This window comes from Fukomys damarensis, unplaced genomic scaffold (assembly GCF_012274545.1).
Source record: "Fukomys damarensis isolate Sample0158 unplaced genomic scaffold, DMR_v1.0_HiC HiC_scaffold_12, whole genome shotgun sequence".
In the NCBI taxonomy this organism is placed as follows: domain Eukaryota; kingdom Metazoa; phylum Chordata; class Mammalia; order Rodentia; family Bathyergidae; genus Fukomys; species Fukomys damarensis.
Genome location: NW_022900924.1, coordinates 39,471,648 through 39,494,492, shown reverse-complemented (window position 1 = coordinate 39,494,492; position 22,845 = coordinate 39,471,648). Strand labels below are relative to the sequence as shown.

At 40.7% G+C, this 22,845-nt stretch overlaps 1 protein-coding gene across 2 annotated transcripts; it reads left to right on the top strand.

The window, feature by feature from the left end:
* The first annotated feature begins 8,784 nt into the window (after nt 1-8,784).
* On the top strand, nt 8,785-21,160 carry Kcnmb3 (potassium calcium-activated channel subfamily M regulatory beta subunit 3). Of its 2 annotated transcripts, none has more exons than XM_010632442.3 (4): nt 8,785-9,003; nt 16,796-16,987; nt 18,877-19,072; nt 19,838-21,160. In XM_010632442.3, exons 1-4 carry the CDS (start codon nt 8,942-8,944, stop codon nt 20,216-20,218), a joined length of 831 nt encoding a protein of 276 aa, XP_010630744.1. In that variant the 5' UTR covers nt 8,785-8,941; the 3' UTR covers nt 20,219-21,160. The 2 variants fall into 2 exon arrangements, with proteins under 2 accessions (XP_010630744.1, XP_010630746.1); XM_010632444.3 differs by lacking the exon at nt 8,785-9,003 and adding an exon at nt 10,418-10,672.
* The last annotated feature ends 1,685 nt before the right edge of the window (nt 21,161-22,845 follow it).

The window sequence follows — 22,845 nt, the reverse complement described above, 5'->3', positions numbered from 1 at the left end:
ATGTAAGCCACTTGAGATCCGTCTGCTTTATAAGCTTAGAAATGTGTAATACAGTATTGCTAAGTACAGGTACAGTATTTTACAGCGGCTTTCTAGAAGATAGTCATTTTATATACGTGACACTTTATACTTATTGAATTGTACTCCCCCCCCCACCTCTAGAAACAACTATTCTACTCTGTTTCTATGAATTTGACTATTTTGGACACCTCATATAAGTGGAATCATGTGGTATTTGTCCCATTGTGATTGGCTTATCTCAACATAATGTCCTCCAGTTTAGCCATGTTGGTGCAAATTACCAAACGTCCCTTTTAAGCTGAATAATATTCCATTGTCTGTATGTGACACATTTCCCTTTTACTTTTTTTTTTTTTTGGCACAGGGGATCAAATTCAGGTCTTTGTGCTTGAGAGGCAGGCGGCAGAAGCAACGAGCTAAATTCCCGGCCCTACTTTTCTTTCATTTTCTTTCCTTTTCTTCCTTCATTTGTTTTTTTTTTTCCCCCTGGGGTGCTGCTGGGTACTAAATCCAGGACCACATTTTCTTTATGGTATCACATTTTCTTTACCCATTCATCTGTTGAAAAACATTTAGATTGTTTTCACGTTTTCATGATTATGAACCAGGCTGTGACGTGTATGGAGATGCTAGTTTCTTTTTGAAATCTTGATTTCAATTTTTTAGGTTAACGTACAGAGAGGAGGATTGCTGGATCTTGTGACAGTTCTAGTTGTAATATTTTGATGTCATTATACTGTCTCCCATAGTGATGAAGCCTATTTATCTCCCCAGTGACAATATATAAGGATTCCAGATTCTCTACAGCCTAGCAAATCCCTGTCATCTTTTGTTTGTTTTTGTTTTTGACAGCAGCTGCTTCTGGTATAGACCTGGCTTATTCCTACCCAAACTCATGTTAAGACTTAATTCCTCAATTCAGCAGTGTCAGGAGGTGGGCTTTGGAGAGATGAGTAGGGCAGGGAGGAAGGGTGCATGCTGCCCTCATGAATGAGTTAATGTTCCCCTGAGACTGGGTTAGGGCCCTCAAGATTGGATTAGTTGTTTGGACAGTGAGTTGGATCTCATGGAACTGGATTGGCTTCCACTAATGTGGATTATTATGTTTGGGTCTTTCCTACAGTTGCCCATTTGCTACTCTCACACAATCTGACACCACGTGATGTCATCTGCCATGTTCTAATGGCACACGGCCCTCATCAGTTGTGGCTGCTTGACCTTGAACTTTCTTATCTTCAGAACTGTGAGACAAAACAAGCTTCTTTTCTTTTTCTTTTTTTTGGTACCAGGGATCGAACTTGAGTCCTTGCGCTTGCGAGGCGGGGGCCAGAACCACTGAGCCAAATCCCAGGCATCAAGCTTCTTTTCTTAATGACTCACCCAGCCCAAGATTTTTCATTATAGCAACATGAAATGAACTAAGACAGTGGCCATCCTAATAGGTGTGAGGTGATCTCTTCTAGTGATTATGAGTTGTATCTCCTGCCAATTTATGTGTTGAGCATCTTTGTATGTAATTGTTGGCCATTTGTATGTCTTAGCTGGAGAAATGTCTATTTAATTCTCTTGCTCATTTAAAAATGAAATTATGGCCGGGATTTAGCTCAGTGGTTCCACCGCCTGCCTTGCAAGCACAAGGACCTGAGTTTGATCCCTGGTACCAAAAAAGAAAAAAGAAACAAAGAAAGAAAAAATTAAATTATTATTATTAGCTAATTATTAGCTTTAATGGAAGCCCACCCGGGGAGTGGGTGGAGTTGATCAACAGGCTTACTGCTTGGATGGTATAAAAAGGGAGAGAGAGAAAACCTTTGCTACTGCTGCTTCTGCTGCTACTTCACTCTCCTGCCCGCTTGCCACCGACAATTTCTCCTCTGTAATGCCCTGCCCCCACATGCCACCCTGCCTTGGAGCCAGTTGATTCTAGACTGAAACTTCTACAAACCATGAGTTGAAATAAGCCTTTACTCCTTTAACTTTGGGTGTCGGGTATGTGTGTCAGCAATGAAAAAAGTAACTAAGACAGTAGTATATCTTGAATTTCAAAAATGTGGTGTCTCCAGCTTTTTCCTCCTTAGCCAAGATTGTTTTAGCTGCTCAGGGTCTTTTGTATCCTTTGTGCATTTTGTATTGTTTTTCAATTTCAATAAAAAATACTATTTGAATTTTGATAGGGATTGTATTGAATTGTCACGCGCCATTATTTCCGGGTTCTTCATGCCCTGCATGAATTCCGGATGTGAGTCCGCCGTGACGGTGGTTCACGCCTGCGCAGATGAGGCGCTTGGTTCGTCAGAATGATGCAGGCCGGCATGGACCAATAGAAATGGGCCACGTCACCCGGATGACTATAAAGGCAGGCTCGCATCTGGCTCGGGGTCTTTCCGCCATTGAAGATTGTAGAAGAAACTCCAATAAAGCGTGCATCAGAAGAATCCTGAGTGTTGCGTGCTCCTTGCTGGCGAGGTGCGCGCAACATTGAATCATTAGTTTGATTCAGGCAGTAGTGATGTTATAATATTACATCTTCTAATCCATGACTGTGGGACATCTTTTTATGTGTGTTGTTAATTGCTTTCATCATTTTAAAAAGTTTTCTGTCAATAAGTCTTTCACAAACTTATTCCTAAATACATTCTCTGTGATGCTATTTTAGATAGAATAGCTCTTTAAAGTTTTTTAAATAGAAAAAAGCTTTTAAAATAGTTTTTAATAAAGTTTTTAAAAAATTTGAGTACATAGAAATCAATTGGTTCTTGTAAATTAATCTTTGTATCCAGTAACTGTAACAAATTTATTAGTTACAAAAATTTTTAGATGGAGTCTTTAGGGTTTTCTGTTTCTTTTTCTTTTGGTACCAGGGATTGAACTCAGGACCTTGCACTTGTGGGGCAGGCACAGTGCCACTGAGCTAAATCCCTGGCCCCTAGAGTTTCTTACTTTTAAAACCAGGTCAGCTGCGGAGACGAGTTAACATCTGTTCCTATTTGGATTCTATTTCTTTGCTCATCTAATCACTATGCCTTGGACTTCTGGCACTGAGTTAAATAGAAGCGAGCATCACTGGGCGTCATCGCTCTGTTTCTGACAGTGGAAAATCTTTCTATGTTTCACTGCTTTGTATAATGTTGGCCATGGGCTTTTCATATGTAGCCCTTACTATGTTGAGATACATTTCTTCTATACCTAGTTTACTGAAATCTTTCATTAACAGAGAAGGAAGTAAAGAAGATTAAAGCATAAATAAATAAAATAGAAAATGAAAAAGCTGGGCTGGGGATTTAGCTCGGTAGCACTGAGACTGTCTGGGAAACTCAAGGTCCTGAATTCAATCCCTGGTTAAAAAAAAAAAAAAAGAAAAACAATGAAATTTATTTATTTGTGATGGTGGGAATCAAAGTGAGAGCCTTGCATTTGTTAGGCAAGTGCTCTGCCATTAAGCTACATCTCCAGCTGAAATTTTTTTTAAAAGTTAAAATAGACCAAACCTTAGCTATAAGAGAAATAAGCCTTAAATGAAATGAAAAACAAGAGACATTACAATTGATGCCAAGAAATAAATAGGATCATAAAAGATCGTTATGACCAATTATACAACAAATTGGATAACCTAGAAGAAATGAACGAATTCCTAGAAATATACATCCTAGCAAGACTGAATTGTGAAGAACACCTGAATAGATTGGTAGCAAAAAAGTAGTTTGAACCAATAATCTAAGAATTCCTAACAAAGAAAGGCTAAGAACCAGATGACATCATTGTTAAATCACACTTTAAAAATTTAGCACCGGGCGTGGTGACACATTCCTGTAATTCCAGCACTCGGGAGGCTGAGGCAGGAAGTTCACTGTGAGTTCGAGACTAGCCTGGGCTATATAGTGAGTTCCAGGTCAGTCTCAACTACATAGTGAAACCCAGTCTCAAAAAACTAAAAAAACAAAAACAAAAACAACAACAACAAAAAACCCCAAATAGCACCAACTCTTTTTAAACTCTTCCAAAAGATTGAATTGGGAATGCTCTCAAAATTATTTCATGAGCCCTGCATCATCCTGATACCAAGAGTAGACAAAGACACTACAAGGAAAAAAAAGCAAAACAGAACAAAAACTGTAGATCAATATCCTTAGCCAGGTGTACTCAGCCACTTAGTGAGAACCTTCCTCAAAATAAAAAAGGGCTGGGGATGCAGCTCAGTGTGAAGGCCCTGAGTTAAATTCCCCACACTGCAAACTAAAACACAACAAAACAAAATCAAATCAAATCTATCTTTAGTGAACACAGATACCAAAACCTTCATCAAAATAATAACAAATGAAATTTAATAGTGCATTAAAATTATTGTATACAATAACTCATTGAAATTTGTCTCTGGGATGCAAGGATGGTTCCCAATACACAAATTCATTAATGTGATATTTCACATAGAATAAAGGTCGGGGATTTAGCTCAATGGTGCTGCCACCTGCCTTGCAAGCACGTGTTCCTGAGTTCGATCCCCAGTACCAAAATAATAAATAAATAATGATTTTTTTAAAAAGAATAAAAATTACACAACCATCTCAATAGATGCAAAAAGAACATTTGACAAAATTCAACATCATGAACATATTCTAAGGAATATTTGTTCTGTGTGATGATATTTTTTCATGGAAAGAAGGTTTCATGGTTAATCGAATTACAGAAGCACTGATTTAAAAGACAATAATTCTATGATCCACGACCCATGAGTTATGTGAGCAGGATAAAATGTTCCCAGAGTGCTGAGCACTGAGCACAATGCCCACATACAGGTAGAGGGTGCAGTAGTTGGATTCTCTGTTTCTTTTCTAGGTGAGAATGACCAATGGCAGCTGAGCAAGAGTTTTAGCATCATCATAACTCCAGGAGAGATGATACAAATTGCTTGCACATAAACTTACCATTTCAGGACTACTGGATCTTAAAGGTAACCCTTGAAGGCACATTTGAAGGCTCCAACTCCCATAATGCTTAGAGGAATGAGCTGAGTTCCAGGGAGGCAGCCATGTCTGGAACCAGAAAGATGTTTCTGTTCCCAAGGCCTGGTCTCCAAGGCTTATTTAATGCATGATGTGACCCAGTGTATGAATATACACTGGTATGAATATAGGATCATCTGTGTCAAGGGCATTTAAAAAGCAGGTTATTGGGCTCTATATCCAAACTATTTTATCAAAATCAGTAGAGACAGGGCCTGGAAATTTCTTAAAAATAGAAATTCCCACTTGAATTTGAGTACCATTTATGTGGTGAACAATTGCTTTGACTTGCAATATTATATCTGTACCCAGTGCTACCTGGTGAAGGTTTGGTCACAGTGAATTTTAAACTAGCCCATCAGTCAAGAGGGCTGCTAAGCTATTTAAAAATTTCAGCTATCATTTTATTAGTTTCTGCTTCACTGATCCTTTGTGTTGTCTGTATGCCAGGATAGGCTCAGTTATGTTGCTTTTGTGAGGTTGTGTGAATCAGTACCTCAGAGGCTGAGTCAGTAGGATCACCATGAGTTCAAGGCCAGCCTAGGCTATGTAGTGAGTTCAAGACCATCCTAGACTATATGATGAGACCTTGTATTAAAAAAAAAATCTCCTGAATAAATTAATGGATATTGCCTTTGAACTGTGCTGGTTTCTACTAAGTGCTCAATAAATGTTAGCCAGTACAGTAGTGTTATTATTCAGAGAAGGAAAAACATTTTCAGAGAAGTGATGCTGGTTTTTCAGACATGAGTGTAGCTCATAGGGTCAAGTGCCCATTTAATTAACAAAGATGGGTGGAGAAAATGCCTAGAGTAAAGGAAAAAAGCAAGGTCCCATGTAAGATTCTGGCAGGGTGTGACACAGACCATATTTCCTTGTTGTTTTCCTGCAAAGAGAATATAAACTCAGGTCTGATTTTACTTTTGACAGTTTAAATTGTTGTCTGTATTTGCAAAAATGCCCTCTCCCAGAGGACAGTTTGGTTACTGGTTTATTTATTCCCCTATGACACAGATGCACAAAGAACACAGGCTTTTGTATGCTTTTTAGGTTGTTATAAATGGTCTCTTCATTGCTGAATTTAGAAACACAGATGCAGTTTTCATGAGCATGGAGAATATCATCCACAAAAGAATTCTTAGTTGCAATAGTAGTGGATAACTGAGAATATAGAAAAAGAATGAAGAAGTAGTTTCTTTAGCATGGTGAAAAGGAGAGAACGTTCTTTTTCTCCCTGGAGTAAATAACCTGTTAAGGGCAAAAGAAATAGCTGGGTCCATGGAACCAGGAATCCACATTCCAGCATTTTGCAATAATAGCCTCTTTCAAATATAGATTTCATCACAGTTTATGGACACTGAGCCTCACATACTCATGAGCTCATGCTGCGTTTTTATTTACTCTCTTTTTACTGAGGACAAACAGAGCAGGGAATTTTTAAATAGTCATTTAAAGTTATAAAGATAGCATTTGAACCCAGGACCCAGAGTCTCTGGGACAACAAGGAGAGGACACCCATGGTGGGTTGACAGGTGATTCTCAGTTACTGTTTTATTTATTATTATGTATGTAGTTCAGTTTGAGACAGAGTTTTGCTATGTATATAGTTCAGGCTGGCCTCAAACTTGAAGCAATCCTTCTGCCTCAGCTTCCTGAGTGCTGGGATTATAGCTCCCAGCTCCACCATGCCTGGCAGTTACTATTTTGTGGAGCAGGAAGTGATTAACCCAGAGGAAGGAATGAGCCAGGATTTCAGCAAAGTTCTTGAGACCCAGAGATCCTGATGTCCAATACCTGGCATCTCTCATTGGGCTCAGCTTTGCCCAAGTTTCCAAGGAGAAACAGTGGGATTGCGATTCACACTTACTAACTCTGGGTGCTTCTTGAAAGTTGAGTTGGGCACTTGGAATGGGGTATTTGTGAGGAGGGGGAGGAGTAGGTAAGTTATTAGTGAACAGGATGGACAGCCAGTCACTAGCAGGCTTCAGCAATATCAAAGGGAAAAAGTGACATCACTTTTCATTACTTTTCTCATTTACCATCTTGGTTCTCTTTAAAAACCAAAAGAGAACCATGCACTGGCTAGCTCTGCGAGCATGGCCGACTGTGACAGCCACACCCAAGACACAGGCAGGCCCACCCTTGCCAGCAACCGACACAGACCTGTCAGACCCTGGCCAAACTGTTGAAGTAGGACTAAAAGTAATTCGAAAGACCCACATCTCAGTGCGTTCCGTTTAAAGATGAAGTTGTAAAGATTATGCAGGAGTATTTTCTCTTAAGGGAGTAAGAATGCTAAGCTGCGAATGGCTGGGAGGGTCCTGTAAGGGCAGACGCAAGTCCTGGGTACAGACAGGGTGTCAGGGGTGGGGGGTGCACATGAGGTATCTCTCTCAGCCACTTGGGGGCTAAGACAAGGGTGGATGGCTACAGCCGGGATTCAGGACCAGCCTGGGAAAACAGTGAGACAGTGTCTCATCTGATCCCCCCCGAAAAGGTCTCAGGGGTTGCAAAAAGGACCATATTTCAGAGGCAGAGGCAAATGCATACAAGTAGCAGCAAGTCATTCACTGCTTCAAAGAGAGTTAAGTTCCAAGTTCCAGAAGTAATTTATTAGCACAGCTAAATCTAACGGGCAAAAATTATCATCTACTTAGAAAGCCAAGGTGGAAGTAGGAAGCAGAAGGAAAAAATACTAGGTGTCATCAGTTTTTATTCTAAATTGCATCGGTTCACTAAAAACAACTATTTCCACAGGACTGAGTCCATAACTCTAACAGAATAATAATACAAATCAGGAATGTGCAAATCTATATTTTTATTAAATGATTTTAAAATGGCTACAAGTAACAGCTAAAATAGCTACACAGTATTGTTAGATGAGATTATGCTTACATTCTTGTTCACATCAACATTTTGGAAAATGATAAGATAATCTTTTTTTTTTTTTTTTTTTTTGAGACAGGGTCTCACTACATAGTTGAGACTGAACTGGAACTCACTATGTAGCCCAGGCTGGTCTCGAACTCACAGTGATCCTCCAGTCTCAGCCTCCCAAGTGCTGGGATTACAGGCATGTGCCACCATGCCTGGCTTGATAATATAATCTTGCTTTGATTAAAAAAATAACAACAAAAGTTTACTGGCATTCTGTCATATACATTTTGTAAACTACAATGTTGTATTATAGTAATTAATGTTCACAATTAGGCAGTAAATAATTTAGCAGTAAAGATCTCCAAATGCCCTTTTAAATTATCAGAATGATATTTGATACATTAAAAAATACTTCGAGATAGTTTTAATGGGGAGTTATCACCCTTTCAGCCTTGAAAATTTGGCAAATCACATATAAAAGTTAATTTTATTAGAATGTGCAACTAACCAGAGAAAGCTGTTCTTTATAGCACTCCAACAATTTGTGAAAAAGGAAATGTGGCCTGGGGAAAACATTTCCTCTTCTTTTAATACCTTGTACCAAGTGCATCCCTCGCCAGTTACAGAGGGTCCCTTGGGTCTCAGAACTTTCCACAAGCATTTAGGTCTCTATGACAATGTACCTGCTTGCTGACGTGGAAACAGGTGACAAGGTGGCATCAGGCACAGGACAACCATCGGGCAGAAGCTTTGGCTCCAGAGAGCCACACAGCTCTTGAGCATTTGTGATGGGCTGATCCACCTGGCCAGGAATCTCTCTTCAGAGCCACCTGGGCCAGGCTGCCCAGAGTCCCCACCTCCAGGAACGCTCTAGCGGGCTGGCAGCTCTGGAGGTGCCAGTGTTTCTGATGGACGTCACTGTGCCAGGGACTGGGGGCTCCTTCTGGGACTCCACTTGCATGGATGCTTAAGTTTTCCCCTCTGGTGCCCTCTGGGGGGCATGACTCAGGTGAGAGGAGCCCCTTTCACCCAGCCGTGGTCTCATGCAGCCCTTCAGCATCCCCGTTCAAATCACACTGCAGGGCAGCCGCACGCACCAGGGGAGGTAAGTCGCCACCGATCTTTTGGTCTGTAACAGGCATCTTGCTGAACAAGCGGTTCCAGGGGCTGGTGTGTAATGAGGTTGTGAGGTGAGTCTGGTCTTTGTGCTCTGAGGAAGCCCACAGGCCTGCTTCCCAGGGTGCCCCTGAGGCTTCCCCAGCAGCACTGACCTCATGGGGCTATGTGCTTGTTTACTGAATTCCTCCTCGAGGTGACAAGCTCTGGATCCTGGCGCTAACGGTGGTCCAGCACAGAGTTGCTGCTCAGTTTATAGCTCTTGGTTGAATGAGTGAGGAAGTTACACTAGCATTTGATTCTTAGAGAATTGTTGAAATCACAGCCCCGCATTCAAATTCCAGCTTCACCACTTACCTGATGATAGCACCCTATGCAAGTCACTTACCTATCTCTGCCTCATCTTTACCTACCTGTGAAATGGAAGTAGAGAATCTCTGGGCACTCTCCAGAAGATCATTCTGTTCCGTGCACATTTCAGCTGTTGATATTAACCAGCCACCTGCATCCCGTAAAGGGCGAAGTGAGGTTATCTTTAGGACCCTTTGTCCCCAGGTAATGCAAAGCAAAGGAGATGAGAGCTTTTAGTGCTAGGTGCTCCTGCTGCCTGTCTGGGGTTGAGGTAGTGCGGTCATCCAAAGGGGACCCCAAAGCAGAGAGATGAGCAGCGCCTGAGGATGGAAAGCATACTGGCGAATTCTTGATCTGGGGTTCATTTCACAGCCATGTTTGCTCACTATGCGAATTGCACGCTTCAGTGATCCCAGCGGAACTGGGAGCTGAGAAATAGAAACCCTGAAGATGGTAATAGGCATCTCCGTTTTCCTTTACACTTATAGCTACTTGGGAGAGAAGACACAGGAGGAGAGTGAGATGCAGGGGTGTGGAGAGGGTCTGGATTCAGGAGGAAGGGACACATTACAGAGAACAGAAAGAGATTCTTCTCTCCTAGAAATGAACCAATGCTATAATGAACAGACAGCTATGGTGAATCACTGTGTGGCAGAAGATCAAATGGCAGACGTGCCACAAACAAGTTTTAATGCCTCATTCACTTCATAATGAACCAGATATAGAGGCAGCCGTTTGTTTCCAAAGCAATGCACAATCTCCTTTTCGTTTCTGAAATGCACAACTGGATGATTGCTGTTTCCTCTTGATAAACTTGATGAACCACCCTGTTTCAAAATAACTTGTTAAATAATTTTGCAATTAAAAAAACAGAAGGGTAAAAACAATTGCCCAATTCTCCCCTGCAACAAAAACAAATTGCAGGGAAACATTAACTTCATGCGTCCCACGCGGAGGAGTCACGGGTCAGGTGAATTACGGAGCTTTGATGAGCCGCAGCTTGTTTCTGAAGAGCACGCCTTGCCCAAGTTTCCGCGCTGGAGGGAGGGGCTGCTGGCTTCTGCGGGATCACACCCGGACGAATGAGTTCAGGCTCCTGTAGTTGAGTTCGCGCCCCGGGCTGAGGCACAGGGCGCCTGCAGCGCCGTCTCGCGCAGGTCTGGTGGTAAAGTCAGCCCTCTCCGCGGTGAAGTCAACGCGGCGGGTCAGATGCTGCCCTGAGGGGACACGTGCCTCAGGATCATTCGCTGGTCAGAAGGGGAGATGAAAGAAGAGAAAATGCCTTTATCTGTTTCACTGACCAGAGAGTAAGTTAGGTGATTTAAGTGATTTGAGGTCCTTGGATGAATGGTGCTTGTAAATGACATAACGTTGATTACAGGTCTGGTGATGGTCTCAGAAAACTGGAAGTGACCTGATAATGTTCAGTAACAGCATGAGGAAGTGATGGCTCAGCCTATCGATGGAGCATTCTGTAGTTGACAGAGAGGCTACGGAAGAATTGTTAATGACATGAAAAACTTCTAAGTGAAAAATATACCGCCAAGCTACTTTGAGATTTCATGATTTTAAAACAATATAGAGCCGGGTGTAGTGGAGCACATCTGCAATCCCAGCTTTTGGGAGGCTGAGACAGGAAGACTGTCTTGAATTGAGCCCAGCTTGGGGCTACATGGTGAGTTCAAAGCCAGCCTGAACGACATACTGAGACCCTGCCTCACAAACAAACAAACAAAGAAAACAAAAACCAGAGGAATCCTTGAACGTTTGTTGAGGCTTCCTTCCTTGGTGGCTGTTTGTGGTCAGGAATCATTAATGCTCCATTTTTGCTTGAGAAGAATGTGTGTTCTGCACAAGGCAGTAGTTTATCACTTAGATAAAACTGCTAATACCTCTGCTTGTCTTATTTCCTTGCTGATTTGTCTGGTTGAACTATCAGTTATTAAGAATGCATAAGAAGGCCCAGGGATTTAGCTCAGTGGCCCTTCTCCTGCCTCATAAGTGCAAGGTCCTGAGTTCGATCCCTGGTACCCACCCCCCAAAAAAAGGAATACATAAGAAGATCTCATAATCTGACAACAGATCTTGTCTATTTCTCCTACAGTTCTGTCAATGAATTATGGCTTTTAGGGTTATACAAAGTAGAACTGCTTTATCTTCTGGGGGAATTGAAGCTTTAATTTTGTACTGCTTTACTCCTAAAAAGCTTTTCAAGGAACATTTCAGATTGATCTTTGTTCCAGTTTGCCTTATGTATTCCAACCTTTCTTTATCTGTGTTTTAGATGTGTCTTTTGTAAAAATAATAAATATATATTTAAACCTAGTCAGACAATCTCTATACTTTAACTGGATCCTTCAAATCATTTAATTTATGATAATTTCTAATATACCAGTAGAGTAACATTATTCTATCATGTTATTTTGTGATATTTATGTTTTCCCCTTCATGAGTTTTTTTTTAATTGAGTTTATTGGTACATTTTAGGTATACAGTACAGTTACATTCATCATTGGGATCTTGTACCCCTACATGACAGGTCTTGGTTCTCATTTTTTCCCCTTGTCCCTGCTCATGAGTTTTTTCCTTCTTTCTTTTGTATGGATTTTCCTCTTTGATTGTTTTTCTGAGTTTGGAAGTTAGATCACCTATTCCTGCTTCTTTAAAGGCCACTCTACAAACTTCGCACACAGATGTGGAGTAACCAAAGTGAAAGCAGTGTCTTTATCTCTCACTCCCTGAAATTACCAAGCATTTAGAACACATCAGCACTGCTATCGCACCGATGTGTACTCCTGTCATGCATTTATCTTTCCTTTTCATCCCCCAAACGTCAAAATGTAATAAGAATTACGATTGTTATTTCATAGTGGCAATGTCCTTACCTGTTTACTCCTGCATAGGCTTTTCATTTCTGATTAGGTCTCTGGTCTGTCACCGGGATTATTTTCCTTCTGCCTAGAGAAAATATTTGACCTCTTCCTTAAGGTCTGTTGAGGGCAAACGCGGTTTTGGTTGTCTCAATTCACTTTCACACATAGGCCTGAGAGAATTTTATGAGATACACAATTCTGTGCTCACTTTCTCTTAGCATAGTGACGATGCTCTCACTTCCATTTTGTTGCAGAGAAGTAAGTGTTCAGTTTGTCAGACCTTTGAAGTGAATCTGTCTTTTTCTCTGGCTGCTAAGATTTCACTCTCTCTCTGTCTCTTTTTTTTTGTCTTTCTGGCTATTAAATATATTTGGATATGCCTAGGTATAGATTTCTTTTCCTTTTATGCCACAGGGCTTCTGGAATCTGTGGATGGGTCCTTCATCAATTCTGTAATTTGATTTTCTCTTTATCATATTGCTTCTAGCATATCTTCTTTGAAATTCTGAATACATGCCATGTTAGACATTTTCCATCTATCTTCCATGTTTCTTAACCTCTCTTTAGTAGGGCCAGGGATTTAGCTCAGTGGTTCCACTGCCTGCCTTACAAGTGCAAAGTGCTGTTGATTATGCTTTTAGATGTAAGTAAATGATCATTAAATCTGTCCACTACTTTTTCAACTTTCATGTCACTTCTTTTTCACTTCTAGAAATTCTATTTGATTCCTTATTTTTCTTTTTTATTTATTTATTTATTTATTTATTTATTTATTTATTTATTTATTTATTGAGACAGGGTCTCATTATGCAGTTCAGGCTTCCCTTGAAGTCAATGTAGCCTAGGCTGGCTTTGCCCTCATGGTGATCCTCCTGCCTCAGCCTCCTGAGGCTGTGATTACAGGCATGTGCCACCATGCCTGGTTAAACTTTTAATATTAGTTTGATTTTTTTTGAGAGAGGGTCTTGCTATGTAGTTCAGGCTGCCCTTGAACTCACTATGTAGCCTAGGCTGGCCTCAAACTCATGGCAATCCTTCTGCCTCAGCCTCCCGAATGCTGGGACTATAGGTGTGTACCACCATGTTTGGCATCGATCATATTTTAGCGTCCTTTACTCTTTTTGATATTTTTAATCCTTCACTTTTTAAATATGAAGAATATTGTATATATATATATATATATATATATATATGTGTGTGTGTGTGTGTGTGTGTGTGTATGTGTATAGATATAGATTTAGATAGATCTTATCTTCTTCCCAAATATATGATTTTTGTGTGTGGATCGGATTCTGTTGTCTATGTTTATATACTTGAAGTCCCTTATTTCCTGTGTGTCTTATGATTTTTTAACGTGAATATGTACTCTGGAAATTTATGGTTCATTTGAGGTCTAGGCTAGAAGTAGGTAGAAGGCACAACTTACTTAAAACAACCTTAAGCTAACTGCTTAGCTTGAGGGTTTTGGATTACCCAGGTAGAGTGAATTCAGACTGCACCCTCCTGAGGATCATCTTTTACTGGGTCTTCAAATTAGAGGGGAGATTATAATTTTCCTCCTTTCTCATTGTTAAGGTTTGAGAAAAACATTTTCCTTACAGTCTCCTGTAGAGGTGTGTGTGTGTGTGTGTGTGTGTGTGTGTGTGTGTGTGTGTGTGATTGTGACTGTGTTATTTCAACATCAACTTGTCACTGAGACTTAAATACTTTGGCTCCCCAGCTCCAACTGAATGATGTACAGTAGACCCTTGACTTACAAACTTGATTGGTGCCTCAGGGCTGGTTGTAACCCAAGTTGGTTGTAAGTCAATACAGCTGAGATCTTGGTTTTCCCTGGGTACACGCTATACATAACAAGAGGCAGATGAGTCTTCCATTAACCAAATTAACCCAAGTTGTTTGTATGTCAGGCCAGTCATAACTTGAGGGTCTGCTGTATTAAATTCCGCATCTTGGAAAGGCTCTGGGCATGATCTTTTGTCCCTGTGACCATAAACTTTGAGAGTGAAGCTCTGCAAATACCTACAAGGTGAAATTTTGGTTCTGTCCATTTTCTTGTTTGAGTTGCCATTTCACGTACTTTGTGTCCTTTGAGTTTTCCAAATCCTTTACGTGTTAGTCAGAATTTCTAGCTGTTTGCAGTTAGCATGGGTATCAATACCCTGTACTGCAGAAGGAGGATCCTATTACTTTTACAATAACAAAAATTTATCTGTGTGCTCATTTTCAATGGTGATTTTTCTTCTCCCAAACATGAAACTGCTTCCCTCTCATCCTCCTTTTCCTCCTTCTTTTTGAAGACAGGGTCTCGTTATGTATCCCAGTGTTGGAGTGAACTCACAATATAGCTCAGGCTGGCCTCAGACCTGTAATCCTTCTGCCTCAGCCTTCCAAATGCTGGACTTACAGGGTGCACCACTCCCCTGATTTTTCATCAAGCCTTAGAACAAAGCGAACAGAAATATTAGAAACAGGAAGTCTGGACTAGGGTTCTGGCAGCTCTCTTGTTCCTAAATGAGATCAGAATCTAACAGGTTGTGCCAGTTTTATGTAACATACCATTATAGACAGGATAGCTAATGAGTGCTTTAGAAATGCCACAGAGACCTCACTGAAAGCTTCTTCACTCGTGTATTCCAAGGATATCTTACAATAAACCTCCAGGATGCCTTGCAGTGCAGATCAACTGAAATCCAGTGTCAGAGGATGAGGAAGAATGGATGGTGTTAGGTACTGGAGACTACAGAAAATACCCAAACCTGACTGTAAGGCTAAAACTCTCCTTAATCAGTATACCAGATGTACTGAAAAGTCATAAAATACTCTAGTTCGCACTTACAAATGTTTCTTTTCTGTGACCGTTCCCTGAGGATAAGATGACAGAGGATGAGTAAACTATCAAAGGAGACTAAAATGTGTCCAACCAGAACTTCAGGGCCCGAGGTAAGGTTGCCGTGGGCGCTGCAGCTCCTGGGACGTCCTGCCTCACCAGCCGCTTGCCTCATTTCCTCAGAGTCTGAAGGTGCTGCAGGAGAGAAAGGCGAGGAAAGGGCGAGGGTGTGGGAAAAAGGCTGAAACAACAGCAACAATTAGCAATTCCCTTGATAGAACTTGTGCTTGGCTTCAAAATTTGGTAAGCTTTTTAGGCGGCTTGATAGAGCCTGAGTTTTTACTGTTAGAGATGCACTTGTTTGGCTTACGACTTCAAAAAGCCTGAAAAATGGAAACACTTTGGGGAACAGGGAACTTCCAATCAGTGGAACCGGTCACGTGAAGCGGGACTGAGCAAACTGGAGGACATGATCCATCCATTGGGGTCGCCACTCGCTGCCTGGCGCGGCTGGCGGTTTAGCTGTAGGAATGCAGATTTTGGAATTTTTCTGAGGGGTTAAAAGTCAGCACTTTTGGGAGAAATATCCCGATGGAAAGTACTAGCAATAATCTCGCCAGCAAACCAAACCAAAGACACCCCCCGGCGGGGCGCTGTCGATGCGCCACCACTCGGACCTGTGCGTCGCCCTAGACATCCATGGTGAGAGAACCTGTGCTGCAAAGGGATTTCCAGTGCAGGGACATCCAATCAGAGCACGCGGGGACAGCACTGAAGTCTCCACCAGTGCGGGCGGCCTGGGCCCTCGGTGGACACGAGGCCCGGACAAGACCGACCTCCCCGGATTAGGGTGCGTTTGCCCCAAATGGGACTTCTTTCATTCTTTCCAGATGAAATTCATAGAACAGTGTAGAAAGTATTTTCAGAAAGGAAGTACAATATCCCCGAGAGGTCAGTTTTTGATTGTTTTGTTTTTTTGGTACCGGGGATCGAACTCTGGACCTTGTGCTTGTGAGGCAGGTGGCAAAATCACTGCCCTAAATCCCTGACCCCTGCGAGAGATGTTTTTAATGTTTATTTACATAAAAGAAATTAAAGCTACTTATAGATATCTTTCTGGTTTTTGATTAAACAGATTATTTTTTTCATACCAGGGATTGAACTTGGGACCCTGTGTTTGAGAGGCAGGCAGTGGAACCACTGAGCTAAATCCCCATCCCTAAGCAGATTTCTAAAGACTTCTACTAGGCAAAATTCCTTAGTCTTGTTACAATATCTTTGAAAAATACTCAAGAACACATTTTGGCTTAGACGGACTTTTCCCCAGGTTCTGCAGGTGGGATCCTGATTTGTTGCATTGAACTTTACCTTCAGGATGGCAGCAAATGAGATTATTCCTCTTTTCCTCATGTTGGTAAATGTTGCCACTTTTACTTATTTATTTTTGGTACTCAGGATCAAACTCAGGTCTTTGAGCTTGCAAGGCAGGCAGTGGCACCACTGAGCTAAACCCAGGGCCGCCAGGGCTTTCACATTGAGCTTCATGCCGATCCTTTCATTTTTTACTTTGAGACAGGGTCTTGCTGAATTATCCAGGCTGGGTTTGAAGTGAGTTCCACCTCCCTCAGCCTCCCCCAAAGGCCGGGATTACAGGCATGTAGCACCATATACGGCTATGTTGCCGCTTCTTTATGAGCTCATTGTGACATCTGCCACTCTCCCTGCAGGACGGCCTTTTCTATCCCTGGGAAGAAGAGACAGAGAGATTACAGCAATGGAGAAACACCGGATGTGCACAAGAAATTGCCGTCCAGTGCTGGAGAGGACAGAGCCATGCTGCTGGGGTTTGCAATGATGGGTTTCTCAGTCCTAATGTTCTTCTTGCTTGGAACAACCATCCTGAAGCCTTTCATGCTCAGGTAAGAAACAGGGACACAAGATCCGAGCTCCCAGTCTGGATCCGACCAGGGCACACTGGTGAAGCCAGGGAGGCTCGCTTTGGTTTCTCCAGTGACTCCTGACAGGTCAGGGAGATTCGAATGCCTGTCTCTCTGACCATCATGGGAAGCAGGTGGCGATAGAGAATGAAGTGCTAAGAAAGCGGCAGCTATTCCTTCACTCCCTGCCCTCTGATCTCATAATCCACATACATCTCAACACATAATTCACAAATTAAATATCCATTTAGGTCACAGATTCTCCTTTTGAGATGTCAGTTTGCCAGGGAAAGGGGTCATAAAGAGGAAGTGAGTGGCCTACTTTTTGTTATTTTTCCTTTACTCATTCACTTTTGAGACATGGTCTCACCATGTAGTTCAGGCTTTAAACTATGTTGCCTCAGCTGGCCTAAAACTCATTATCTTCCTGCCTCAGCCTCCCAAGGGCTGGGCTCACAGGCACATGTCAAACATGCCATTTTGTTATTTTTCGGAGTCATCCATTCCTAAATTAGCAGTGTCAGGGGAAAGTGTAGAGGTCACCGTGTTCTGAAGCCCACAGTGCCACTATTAGGATACAGGGGAATTTTCTAGAGGCATTCCTTTCTAGAGGAGAAATGTGCTTCTGGGGAGAGTTCCTGGGGAGAATATGTTTCCTCTCCTTCTAGGTGTGAGACGCTGCCCATACACCTTGGCTCCTGAGGTCCGAGGTCACCTTAAGTGAAGCCTCTCACACCCTCACATCACAGCACCCCAACACTTCTCCCAGCACATCTCAAGCTCCACCCCCCCAGCAACTTTTGTGCCCTAGGCCTTGAAGTCGGGTTAAAGTGCACAGTGGTCTCAAGTTTATTATGTCAATATATAGAAATTATTTATGGTCAGTGATTTTAAAGACAGTAGGGTATGAACCTAAAAAACAATGTTTTTGAAGCATTCTGACTTTAAAGCTTGCTCATCAAGCAAGCTTAAGGCAAGAGGAAATAAACACAGACTCACTGAGATGGGAGTGCAAGGGACAGGAGCAGCTCGTCTCAAAAATTCAATCTCAAGATTTCCTCTCATCTTCATTTACTTTATCTTGGATTTGTGCTCTAATTATTTCATATCTACAGGTCCTTTCTCAACACCACCAAAGTTTTCATGGCAAGAACATTGTCTACCACTTGTACAAATAACATTTTCTTAGTAAGGTTTAATTCAGTAAGCATTTATAAAGTCATGCCCATGTTTTGAGGAACATAAAGATGAATAGGACATAGCTCTTGACTTTAAGGAATTTACAGGTGGCAAATATACGATTGCCTGTATTTGAGTTTTGGAAAGTACAGCGTGTACAGGAATGGAATTGGACGTTGTTACTAGAACGCCTAGAGTCTGTATTGAGTCCTTCCAAAGGACAAGGAACATGAGGTGATGAGATTTCTGAGTGTGACTCTTGGTGATAAGTACTTAGGCTAACATCACAGTGTGTTTCTCCCAATATTTATATCTTAAATACCATTAAATATAGATTTTTGGGCCTCAACTCACACTCACTGAACCAGAACCTCTGCAAGCAAAGCTTTGGGGTCACATTTAACGAGTTTTCCTAACAAATTCTTTCAGATGATTCTAAAACTTGAGTACCACAGATCTGAGGGAATCTTAGGGTTGGTATAGTGAGACACATAGCAATAGAATAAAAATTGAGACAGGGACTGGCACTTTACTGCTGTGTACCCCATGTCCATGTCCTCCATACTCCCTGATCCTTATGCAGCTTGTTAATGGTTCCACATCACTCCCTTAAAACAAATGCCTTGACTACATTAGGACTACAGAACTAATTTCTCTAATAGCTGAAGAACATGCATTTTTCCACATTGAAGCATACAGAGAGAAGAATCAAACTGCACAACCATCCACACACAGATCACGGATGATTGGCTGGACTGTGCTGTCACCTGCAGTGTGGACTGCCGAGGTCAGAAGTATCCATGTCTCCAGGTGTTTGTGAACCTCACCCACTCAGGCCAGAAAGCTCTCCTACATTATAACGAAGAGGCTGCCCAGTTCAGTTCTGAGGTAATGTAAGTTCTTGTAATTAAAGAGCTTTTACCGCCAACAATCCCATGTCAGACTGTACTCAGCAGGGTCAGAACTCAGGGCCAGCTGTAAGGATCAATGTTTTCTTTTAGTATTTTCATCATGTTTATATCAGGATAAAGAAAATGAAAAGCATTCTTTGGGGGAGGACTGGGGTATACAAAAGGAAGGGCATTATTCTAGTTTCACAATTTGGTGTCTGAAATTTGTAGGCTCAGGCAATGGAAAGAGGTATTAGTGGACTGTCTTACTTTCAGAGCTCCTGCTCCCTGGAATATCAAACATGTTAAAAAATATAATCAACAGTCTGCCTTCAGTCAAGCAAATTTGTCTTATTAAATTTAAACATTGTATTTTGATTTTATGTTATATAACTGGTCAGCAAAATTTAAAGTTAACTATAAAAATTGTATTAGATTAGATGACACTGCATTTTGGTGTCATCTGATTTCAGTATGATTTTAGTTTTGGATGCAATGATGTTTAGTCTCCAACATTTTAACACCGTGCCCCAAGTGCTTAATCGATACGGTAGTAAACTGCAAACTTTTAGCTTACTACCTGGAAGTGGTCATTTCACTCCATGCTCCCTGGCCAACCATCCTCATAAGCTATGTGATATTTGGCTAAGACTGAAATTTTTTCTCTTCTAGCTTGAGGCTGAAGCTATTTCAGAATTAAAACTGTTAAATGCTTGATACTGGTGATAGTACTCTCATCTTTTTCCTCCTCCATATTCCTTAGTGCTTTTACACACCGAAGTGTCACCAAGATAGGAATGATTTACTCAACAGTGTTCTGGACATAAAGGAATTCTTCGATCACAAAAATGGAACCCCTTTTTCATGTTTCTACAGTCCAGAGAGCCAATCTGAAGATGTCATTCTTATAAAAAAATACAATCAAATGGTTATCTTCCACTGTTTATTTTGGCCTTCCGTGACTCTGCTAGGTGGTGCCCTGATTGTTGGCATGGTGAGATTAACACAGCGCCTGTCCCTCCTCTGTGAACAATACAGCACCAGAGATGAAGTAGGTGGCAAAATACCCTCAATAGGACAGCGTCAGTACAAACTGTGGAGTACAGACAAGAGGAAAGGAAGAAACAGAACAATATTAAGATAATGGCCAAATTAAAATGTTGGCCTTAGACATTAATTTCTTCAGTGAAGACCTAATTACGCCTGCTTGCAAACTAGCCATGTAAAGGGTAAAGTTATTATCATACTACTTTCACATGAGAAACACTTTTAAAAAGCCTCTTTCTGTATTCTACAAGTATGTACAAATTCACACACCATCTTTTCTACTCCAAATCTTTCTCTACGTAGGTCACCCCACAGGCAAGATGAGTTCAAGGTAGTTGTTGATCTAATTTCAGCTCTAGCTGGAACTTGTCAGTATGAAAACCAATGATGATGAAGTCATCTGATCTGCTAAGCATTCAACTATCAGCCTAACTCTAGGCAGTATAGGCTATTTGAAAACATTTCTCATGATGAAAATCCTTAGTGAAGAACACTTCATTCACTACAGAAACATAACAGTTAGAACATTTAAGAAAATGTGGGCCTACCATTTTATTAGTTTGTTCTTTCTTCACCATTCACAATGAAAGAGAAAAGCTGCCGCCTAGAAAATTCAGTAAATTTATAGTGATTTGTACTTAGCCTTGCCATGTACCATGTAATTTTTCTTTCAACAACTTTCCTCATTAATTATGCTTTTCATAAGCTCACTTCACTGTGCACATTTTGGTAGGATTACAAGTGTTGACTAGAAATGTGAAGTAACGAAAAGCTGTTCTGGACTTCAACAGGTACTTCAGAAAATCCACAGTGTAGAAAAGCACAATGGCAGTCAACAGTTGCCTAATTAATGAATCAACCACAGTTATTAAATGACAAGTGTTATAGGTCTCTCCCAGCAAGTACTTTTCAGAATAACTACGATGAAAAATGAGTTGAGAACAGTTTGTTCTCATTTTCCAATATACCTCAGTTTCAAATTTTCATTAAAAAGCTGTCTGGTATCCCAGCAATCTGGGAGCTTAAGGCAGGAGAATCATAATTTTGAGTCAAGCCTGGACAACTTAGCAAGACCCTTTCTTAAAATAATTGAATGAGTAAATAAATACATGCAGGTGGGCTAGGATCTAGCTCAGTGTGAAGGCCCTGGGTTCAATCTCTAGTACAAACTTGAACAACAGAATGACTTTTGAAGTTTACCTGTACATATAATCAAATGACAAGCTTTGATTCTAACTCAGTTTAATGTATTTTAGTAATTAATTTCAAGCCACAAATTGATAACTTGAGTATGAAGCAGAATATTGACCAGTAATGAACAATCTTGGTTTTTCACCCTGTAATGTGCAAAGGACCCATCTCAGGGTAGATTCATTTCAATTTGTAGGGCATAATTACAAGTTTTTAGACATACATCCTTGGGCAAAGCAGCTAACCCATCCAAACCTCTCTTATCTATACCATAGAGATAGTTTCTTCTTTTATTATTTAAAGCACAAACAAGGTGGGGTAAATGAAACACTTAGATTTCAATTTCTAGAAGAGGCGCTCAAAAATGCACTAGCTAAAAAAAAAAAAAAAAAATCTTGTGCAGAGCTGCAATAGTTAGCTTTGTAATGGGAGGCTGGGGTAGGGTACCAGAAGAGTAGACTCTCTCGGCTCACTCCCCCATTCTTTTGGCTAAATGTGATATACATTTATGGCTCAGAAGGGCCGGGGTTTAGCTCAGTGGTTCCTCCACCTGCCTCGCAAGCACAAGGACCCAAGTTTGATCCCTGGTACCAAAAAAAAACAAAAACAAAACAAAACAAAAAAACACTATGGTCATTTATGGCTCAGAATTTGCTGCTTAAATGTTGCAGTAAATTATTTTGCATGCTAAAGATTTTCCCATAATAAAGTACATGTGTGCATGTACATTTTAAATCATTCTGCAAGTGAGGATTCTGTAGTTTTCTTAAATTAAGGGCACACTATATTCTATTTCTTAGTACATCTTAGCAATATGTAGTCACTATATGATTTTTCTTCTAACAAATGCAAGCTGAAGCATATATTGCAATTACTTTCAGTTTTCCATTTAGATAGTGGCTACTTGTTCATTTCAGAAATTATACTTAGGGAACAATGTCAATTTAAAGTTCAAATCATTTGACATAGCAATAAAATTTAATCACTGATTAAATGCTTAGAAGTAGTAAATTATCAAAGCTGATATACATTACTGGTCAAAGTCCCGACTTTACTATAGCAATGCTTAATGATAACTAAAAGCAAAATTAGTTTGCTTCTAGCCCTACTTTATTTTTAGGCTTTGGCCTTTAACTGACTTGAAAAGACTACTTATAATCTCTCTCTCTCTCTCTCATATATATATACACACACACACACACACACACACACACACACACACACTTTATACTTAAAGGAAGTTAATATCCAAACATACATTTGTCTAATATTCATCACTTTACTAGGGCAGAGAACTGGCTTTTAAGTCATAATTGTTTTAGGTTTTAAAACAAGTATTCTTCCTCATTATTGAAAAGAACCCAAATCCAGCTAAATTTTGATTATTAGCAATACTACTTTGCTTCTCAAAGAGACATGGCAAAACAGAATATCACAGCTCTTTCTTACATAATACACTAAGGATTGTTTGGACACAAGTCAAGGTAATTCTTTTTTTTAATAAACAGTGTGATGTTACAGACTGCAGAGTTA